This window comes from Cebus imitator, unplaced genomic scaffold (genome assembly GCF_001604975.1).
Source record: "Cebus imitator isolate Cc_AM_T3 unplaced genomic scaffold, Cebus_imitator-1.0 Scaffold370, whole genome shotgun sequence".
NCBI classification, from domain to species: domain Eukaryota; kingdom Metazoa; phylum Chordata; class Mammalia; order Primates; family Cebidae; genus Cebus; species Cebus imitator.
Genome location: NW_016107685.1, coordinates 439,269 through 448,673, shown reverse-complemented (window position 1 = coordinate 448,673; position 9,405 = coordinate 439,269). Strand labels below are relative to the sequence as shown.

The following is a 9,405-nucleotide window of genomic DNA, read 5'->3' as shown; positions in this document are numbered from 1 at the left end:
ATCTTCAACCTCTGATATCCTTTCTTCTGCTTGGTCAATTTGGCTCTTGAAACTTGTGTATGTTTTGCGAAGTTCTTGTGTTGTGTTTTTCAGCTCTATCAATTCGTTTATATTCCTCTCTAAGCTGTTTATTCTCATTAGCGTTTTATCAAATCTTTTTTCGAGGTTCTTAGTTTCTTTGCATTGGGTTAGAACATGTGTTTTAGCTCAGAAGTTTCTTATTACCCACCTTCTGAAGCCTGATTCTGTCAATTCATCAGACTCATTCTCCATCCAGCCTTGTTCCCTTGCTGGTGAGGAGTTGTGATACCTTGGAGGAGGAGAGACGTTCTTGTCTTGGGTGTTTTCATCCTTTTTGCACTGGTTTCTTCCCATCTTTGTGGATTTATTTACCTGTGGTCTTTGTAGTTGGTGACTTTCAGATGGTGTCTCTGAGTGGATGTCCCGTTTGTTGATGATGAAGTTATTTCTTTCTGTTTTATAGTATTCCTTCTAACAGGCCCCCTCTGCTGTAGGACTGCTGGAGGTCTCCACTCCAGACCCTGCTTGCCTGGGGCTCACCTGCAGCGGCTGCAGAACAGTAAGTGTTGCTGCCAGTTTCTTCTTCTGCTATCTTTGTCCCAGAAGGAAACCTGCCAGATGTTAGTCTGAGCTCTCCTTTATAAGATGACTCTTTGGATATATGGGGGTCAGGGAGCTGCTTGAGGAGACAGTCTGTCCTTTATAGGAGCTCAAGTGCTGAGCTGTGAGCTCTGTTGTTCCATTCAGAGCTGCTGGGCAGGTACATTTAAGTCTGCTGCAACAGAACTCGTAACAGCCTTTTTTTTTTCCCCAGGTGCTTTGTCCTGGGAAAGTAGGACTTTATTTATAAGTTTCTGTCATGCTGCTGCCTTTTTTCAGGGATGCCCTGTTCAGTGAGTAGGCAGTCTGCCAGCAGAGGTGTTGCTGAGCTGCTGTGGGCTCTGCCCTGCTGCTGTGTGAACTTCCTTGCTGTCCTGTTTATAGGAGTATAGTTAGAACTGTCTTGGCAATGGCAGCCAGCCTCTGTAATGGCGGACTCTGTCTGTAATGGCAGACTGCCTCAGCAATGGTGGGCTGCTTTGGCAATGGCAGACTGCCTTGGTAATGGCTGACCACTTCAGCAATGGCAGACTACCTCTGTAGTGGTGGACTGCCTCGGTAGTGGTGGACGCCCCTATCCCACAGAGCTAGACCATCCTGGGTTCAGCTGTGCTTGCTGTGAAACTCTCAATCCAGAGCGCTTCAGATTGCTGGTCTTTGTGAGGGTGGGACCGGCCATGCCTGATCACCTGGCTCCCTTCCTCAGACCGCTTTTTTTTTTTAGTTGAATGGGCGACTCTCTCTCCCAGGTGTGCCAGTCACCAGTTGAAACAGCACTCAGATTTGTGGGAGTTCTTGTGCGGAGACCCTCTGCGCCAGCTGAAACAGCCACACTGGGGGCTCGTCACACTTTTTCACCTGGGAATCTCCTGGCCTGGCTCCCTGTTTCAGTCCCCTTTTTTTCAGTTGGACAGGTGACTCTCTCTCCCAGGCATTCCAGTCACCAGTTGAAAAGGTGCCCGGATTTGTGTGAGATTTTGTGTGGCAACCCACTGTGTGGCTGAAACAGCCATGCTGGAGGCATTTTTCTGCCCAGGAATCTCCTGGCCTGGCTCCCTGCTTCCATCCCCTTTTTATCAGTTGAATGGGTGACTCTGTCTCCCAGGTGTTCCGCTCGCCTTTTGAAAAGGTGCCTGGATTTGTGTGAGATTTTGTGTGGAGACCCAAGCACAGCTATGCTGGAAACTCGTGGCGCTTTTTCACCTGGGAATCTCCTGGCCTAGCTCCCTATTTCAGTCCTCTTTTTTTTTTTTTTTTTTTTTTTTTTTTGTTTTTTTGAGCCAGAGTCTGGCTCAGGCTGGAATGCAGTGGTGCAATCTCGGCTCACCGCAACCTCCGCCTCCTGGGTTCAGGCAATTCTCCTGCCTCAGCCTCCTGAGTAGCTGGGATTACAGGCACGTGCCACCATGCCCAGCTGATTTTTTGTAGTTTTAGTAGAGATGGGGTTTCATCGTGTTGACCAGGATGGTCTCGATCTCCTGACCTCGTGATCCACCCGCCTCGGCCTCCCAAAGTACTGGGATTACAGGTGTGAGCCACTGCACCCGGCCTCAGTCCTCTTTTTATCAGTTGAATGGGTGACTCTGTCTCTCAGGAGCTCATTGCCACCTGAAACAGCACCCAGACCTGTGTGAGTTTTTTGTGCAGAGACTGTGGAGACCCACCGTGCTGGCCGAAACAGCCATGCTGTCCAAAACAGCCACACTGGAGACCCGTGGCACTCCTCCACCCAGTAATCTCCTGGTCTGTGGGCAATAAAAATCCACCTGGAAATCCGGCGACCACTCACCCTCCGCACTCTCTTTGGGAACTGCAATCCAGATCTGCTCCTACTTGGCCATCTTGGATCCCCCTCTAGACCTTTGTGGTGTTTAGTTTTCTGTTCCTGTGTTAGTTTGCTGAGAATGATGGTTTCTAGCTTCATTCATGTCCCTGCAAATGTTATGAATGCATCCTTTTTATGGTTGCATTGTACTCCATGGTGTATATGTGCCACATTTTCTTTATCCAGTTTATCAGTAATGGGATTTGGGTTGGTTCCAAGTCTTTGCTATTGTGAATAGTGCTGCAATAAACTTGTGTGTGTATGTGTCTTTATAGTAGAATGACTTATAATCCTTTGGATAATATACCCAGTATTGGGATTGCTGGGTCAAATGGTATTTCTGGTTCTAAATCCTTGAGGAATTGCCACACTGTCTTCCATAATGGTTGAACTAATTTATATTCCCACCAACAGTGTAAAAGCATTCGTTCTTATTTCTCTACATCCTCTCCAGCATCTGTTGTTTCCTGACTTTTTAATGATCACCATTCTAACAGGCATGAGATGGTATCTCATTGTGGTTTCTCTGATGACCAGTGATGATGAGCTTTTTTTTCATATGTTTGTTGGCTGCATAAATGTTCTCTTTTGAGAAGTGTCTGTTCATATCCTTCACCCACTTTTTGATGGGGTTGTTTTTTCTTGTACATTTGTTTAAGTTCCTTATAGATTCTGGATATTAGCCCTTTGTCAGATGCATAGTTGCAAAATTTTTCTCGCATTCTATATGTTGCCTTTTCACTCTGATGATAGTTTCTTTTGCTGTAAAGAGCTCTTTAGTTTAACTGGATCCCATTTGTCTATTTTGGTTTTTGTTGCCATTGCTTTTGGTATTTTAGTCATGAAGTCTCTGTCTATGCCTACGTCCTGAATGATATTGCCTACATTTTCTTCTAGGGGTTTTTATGGTTTTAGGTCTTACATTTAAGTCTTTAATCCATCTGGAGTTAATTTTTGTATAAGGTGTAAGGAAGGGATCCAGTTTCAGTTTTCTGCATATGGCTAGCCAGTTTTCCCAACACCATTTATTAAATAGGGAATCCTTTCCACATTGCTTGTTTTTTTCAGGTTTGCCAACGATCTGATGGTTGTAGATGTGTGGTGTTATTTCTAAGGCCTCTGTTATTTTCCATTCGTCTATTTATCTGTTTTGGTACCACTACCATGCTGTTTTGGTTACTGTAGCCTTGTAGTACAGTTTGAAGTCAAGTAGCATGATGCCTCCAGCTTTGTTCTTTTTGCTGAGGATTTTCTTGCATATACAGGCTCTTTTTTGCTCTATATGAAATATAAAGTAGTTTTTTATAGTTCTGTGAAGAATGTCAGTGGTAGCTTGATGAGGATAGCATTGAATCTGTAAATTACTTTGGGCACTATGGCCATTTTTATAATATTGATTCTATCTATGAGCATGGAATGTTTTTCTATTTGTTCATGTCCTCTCTTATTTTCTTGAGCAGTGGTTTGTAGTTATCCTTGAAGAGGTCCTTCACATTCTTTTTCGGTTATATTCCTAGGTATTTTATTCTCTTTGTAGCAATTGTGAATGGGAGTTCACTCATGATTTTGCTGTTTGTCTATTATTGGTGTATAAAAATTCTTGTGATTTTTGCACATTGATATTGTATCATGAGACTTTGCTGAAATTGTTTATACTTAAAGAAGTTTGCCAAATGTGATGAATCACATTGATTTATGCATTATATCAACCTTGCATTTTTGGACGAAAACAAACTTGGTCATATCTCCGATATACATTGTGTAATTTACTGTGTTAATGTTAGTAATAGCATTTAACCATCTTTGTTGATAATGGAGATTATAATTTCTTTCTTGTGCAGTCTTCATCAAGTTTTTGTATCAAAATTACAGTATTTTCATAAAATGAGTTCAGGAGCATTCCTTATCTTTTAGTTTCCTGAAAGGATTTTTGTAAGATTGAAATTATTTTTTCCTTGAAATTTTTGAAGCTGTCTAATCTGGAGTTTCCTTTGTGTGTAGGATTTTTGACTTCTGATTCTATTTTTTAAATATTTAGGTTTTCTCTTTCTCCTGGAGTACTTTTTGGTAAGTAAATACTGTTGATTTTTATCTATGTTATCTAAATTTTAAAACTTATTGGCAGGCATCTAATATTTTATTATTTGCTTAACTTCTTAATCATCTATATTGATGTCTTTTTCTCATTTCTGATAATGAATTTGACCCTTTCTTTATTGTTGTATTCAAAGAACACAACATCGATCTCCTCTATTGTACATCTACATTCTATTTCATTAATTTCTGCTTTTATCTTTTTTACTGTACTTTTGTTGGGTTTATTTTACCATTTACTAAATTCTTGAATTGGATGCTTAGATCATACAAATTTTCTTTTTCTTCTCCAACACTTCTTTTCAATTGATTACATTAACTTTATCATAAGATTTTGATATTGTATACAATGTTTTTGTTATTTTTGAGTCCACAATACTTTTAAACGTCCATAGAACTTTTTTCTTCAACTAATAGGTTATTTTTAAACATACTCCTTAATTTTCAAACATAAGGCTTTTCTTACCTTTTCATATTCAGTCTGTAGAATTGTTGTCTGAGAATATACTGTGTATGAGTGCTGTTCTTTGAAGTTTGTTGTCATTTGCTACATGACTTTAAATACATTTAAAAAGAACATGAAAAATTATTGGTTTTAATTTAATTTTTATTTTTTCTAAAGACAGGGTCTTGTTCTGTCACCCAGGCTGGAGTGCAGTGGTGTGATCAATGCTCACTGTAGACTGCAATCAGCTAGGCAACCAATCCTCCCAGCCTCATGAGTAGCTAGGACTTCTGGCGTGCACTACCTTGTCTGGCTATTTTTTTTTTTTTTTTTTTTTTTTTTGTAGAGATGAGATCTTGCTCTGTTATTAAAGCTGGTCGCAAATTCCTGGCCTCAAGCCACCCTGTTTCCTCAGCCTCCCAAAGTGCTGAGATTACAGGTGCCAGCTACTGTGCCTGGCTGGTTGCAGTATTCTGTATCAGTTAATTAACATTATTAATTATGTTCAAACTATCTAAATTTTAGTGATTTTTTTTCCAGATAGTCAGTTACTGTGAAAAATGTTAAAATTTTTATTAAAATTCTAGATTTGAGTCTTTCACTTTATAGTTCTGTTTGTTTCTGTCTTCCATATTTTGAGACTAATTTGTGACTGAAAATGTAAAATTACTGTATTTCCTGATGAATTCATAATAACACATTATGTTTTATAATGCTTTTTCGCCCTAAAGAAGATTTTGTGTGATATTTACATACCCTGTCTCATAATTAGTGGGACCATTCTTCATCACATAAATGTGATCACTTAGCAAAAAAAAAAGTTTTGTGTGCTCGACATCTGTATAGGCACTCACTTATTCAATGGCCAGGTAAACATAGGTGAAAATTAGATTCAAATTGGTTAGGAGAATGTTCGGTGCAGAAAGTTGAATTTGACATAGTTCCTCAGTATATACTATTGGCTTGTGCAGAGGCCCTTGACTGATGGATGGGTGGATTGGTTAATTTATCTCCCTTAGCCATTCTTCCCACCTATAGGCAGCTGACCTAATGCATTAGAAATGTGCCATAGAATTGCATTTTTATTTGCATCAATGGCATGATGCTAAAAACCTTATTATATTCCTTGCTTTTTTTAAAATTTATTTTTTATTTTTTTATTTTAGTTTTTCTTTTGAATTTTATTGCATTTTAGGTTTTGGGGTACATGTGAAGAACATGCAAGGTTGTTGCATAGGTACACACGTGGCAGTGTGATTTGCTGCCTTCCTCCCCATCACCTACATCTGGCATCTCTCCCCTACTCCCCACCCCTCACCTTCCCTCCCCTATTTCTCCCCAACAGACCCCAGTGTGTAGTGCTCCCCTCCCTGTTGACACATTGGGAGAACACAACCCCTCCATGTGTTCTCATTGTTCAACACCCACCTATGAGTGAGAACATGCAGTGTTTGGTCTTCTGCTCTTCTATCAGTTTGCTGAGAATGATGGTTTCCAGGTTAATCCATGTCCCTACAAAGGACACAAACTCATCGTTTTTGATGGCTGCATAATATTCCATGGTGTATATGTGCCACATTTTCCCTGTCCAGTCTATCATCGATGGGCATTTGGGTTGGTTCCAGGTCTTTGCTATTGTAAACAGTGCTGCAATGAACATTCGTGTGCACGTGTCCTTATAGTAGGACAATTTATAATCCTTTGGATATATACCCAGTAATGGGATTGCTGGGTCAAATGGAATTTCTATTTCTAGGTCCTTGAGGAATCGCCACACTGTCTTCCACAATGGTTGAACTAATTTACACTCCCACCAACAATGTAAAACTGTTCCTATTTCTGCACATCCTCTCCAGCATCTGTTGTCTCTAGATTTTTTAATGATTGCCTTTCTAACTTTCTTTTTTTTTTTTTTTTTTGAGATGGAGTCTTGCTCTTTCACTCAGGCTGGAGTGCAGTGGTGTGATCTTGTCTCTCTACAACCTCCGCCTCCCAGGTTCAAGCAATTCTCCTGCCTCAGCCTCCTGAGTAGCTGGGATTACAGGTGCATGCCACCAGGCCAAGCTAATTTTGTATTTTAGTAGTGATGAGATTTCCCCACGTTGGCCAGGTTGGTCTCGAACTCCTGACCTCAGGTGATCTGCCCACCTAAGTCTCCTAAAGTGCTGGGATTAGAGGCCACCATGCCTGGCCTATTTCTTGCTTTTAAGTACTCACTACCAAGCTTCTAATATCTTGTTATAGTGATATATTTTTAGTGATGTTCAAGGATTCAGTTGCTTCATAGTATTTTGTAATGTGCTTGCATGTTTTGTTTATTCCTTAAACAATAATTACAAATTTGTAATTCATTATTTTGGAAGGGATAAGTTCAGCCTAGAAATATCTGGTATTAATGAATATTATATGTACTTACCGTCCTTGAATTATACTAACTGCTCATTTTTTAAATTTTCTGGAATTATCCTCCATTTTGAGTTCACAGATCTCCTGTAGGCTTATTCTTTGTCATCAAACAAAGTCATTTTTATCTTTTGTCTCTCTTCTCTATAGTTTGGAATACTGTGGTTTGACATCTCTCTGCTGTCAAGATCTCTCCTCTGCTCTTAGCATCAACCAAAGACTGATAAAAATGAACCTGACACAGAATATCTTAGGGAATGAAGGAATTGCAAAGTTATATGAAGTATTGAAGTCTCCTGAGTGTAAACTACAAGTTCTAGGGTAAGTCTCCATTGGCTTCTCATGGGGAGCATTTCCTGTAATGAGGGATTTGGGGAGCCATTCATTTATTGCAGGCCTCAAAATCAACCTGATTGTGCATCCTTGGGTATATTCTAGACCCTTGTTTTTCTCTCATAGAACATTGAATTTTGAGAGACACAATATAGCATGGTAGTTAAATGAGTACTCTGGAACCAGCCTAGCTGAGTTTGAATTCTGACGCTACTACTAACTAAATGTTTAATTAAGGCTAGTCCTCCATCATTCTTAGTTTGGATTTGCTTATCTGTAAAATGGGTGAAATGATAAAATCTACCCATAAGGTTATTGTAAGGACCTGAGTCAAGTACTTAGAACAGTTCCTAGCATAATAGTAAACAATAAATGTGTTAGCTGTTTTCATTATTATCAGTGGTAGTATTAATTTTGCTTGGATAGCAAGGCTTTTGGAGGATTGTTTTTAATTTTAATCAGTTTCTCTTTCTCTTCTGTTAATATATTCTATCTTCCTTGAACTGCTGTATCTCCCTCACTGTATCTTTCTCAGTTCCCTTCCCCACTCCTCACCCATGTTGTAATAATTTCTCTCTATTTTAACGGAACAGTTTCTTTTTCTCCTGAAATAAATTCTTTACAGAGAAAGTAGAGGGCTGTAGGGAAATTGGGTGCAGGAAAAGAGATGTTCCCTTGTTTTCTCAGGTTGTGCAAAGAGGCATTTGATGAGAAAGCCCAGAAGCTGCTGGAAGCTGTGGGAGTTAGCAATCCACACTTAATCATTAAGCCAGATTGTAACTATCATAATGAAGAAGATGGGTCTTGGTGGCGGTGTTTCTGATTTGAAGAACCTGACATTCCAATCAATCAATCAATCAATACCAAACCTGAATGTTTAGCTTTAGATACTCTATGCCCAGAGACAGTGCACTTGGTATCTGTCAGATACTGTTCACCCACTTCTCTGTAAAATGTTCTACTTCACACAGGGATTGAGAGGCTAAAATAAAATGAAAAGCATCAAACTCTCTGGAAAGTATAATATGTTTTTAATTGGAGATAGAGCTTAAGAATGCAGGTAAGGGAAGCCTGGATATGAGGCTGAAGGATGGGGACAGGGAAGATCAGTTAAAGTGCCTTGTTTTTTCCTTACTTCCACTGACCTGGCTTAGTTTGCAGCCCCGCTATCTCTGGCACCTTTTATTAAAATGTGTCTCCATGTGTGTTCTTGGAATTACCAGTGTCAAGATCACTTGGGTATCTGTCTTAAAATGGAGATTCCTGAACCCCACACTAGACTTACCAAATCAGAATGTCTGGATGAGGGCCCTTAGGATCCAGTATTTTTTATAATTTCCCAGGCAAATTCTTAAGTATAGTAATAGTGGAGAATCACTAGTTTAAGTAGAAATGGGAGTCTACTTCTACGATGAACACTTTCTGTAGCTTATTGTAAAGATAAGGAGGATTAAAGAAGATATAAGGTTATTTGAGGTACAGCTAGAAACAGAGTCTTTCATTTGGAAAAAACATGACACAATAAAATTTTTTTGGTGTGAAAGACTGTTCTGGTTATTTACTGCTGCGTTACAAACTATCCCAAAACTTGGTGACTTAAAACAATAACCATTTCGTTAAATCTCATAACTTGGATTGGAACTTAGAAAGGGCCTAGCTGAACATTCTTATACTCCATATGGTG

The 9,405-nt window shown here is 39.5% G+C and overlaps 1 protein-coding gene across 1 annotated transcript in view; it reads left to right on the top strand.

Moving 5' to 3' along the window:
* NLRP14 (NLR family pyrin domain containing 14) overlaps nucleotides 1-8,735 on the top strand; it is a 59,475-nt gene extending 50,740 nt beyond the window's left edge. The window contains exons 11-12 of the mRNA XM_017507192.2: nucleotides 7,539-7,709; nucleotides 8,409-8,735. Coding sequence (XP_017362681.1) covers nucleotides 7,539-7,709; nucleotides 8,409-8,544 — 307 coding nt within the window. The 3' untranslated portion in view covers nucleotides 8,545-8,735. The remainder of the gene's footprint in view (nucleotides 1-7,538; nucleotides 7,710-8,408) is intronic.
* The last annotated feature ends 670 nt before the right edge of the window (nucleotides 8,736-9,405 follow it).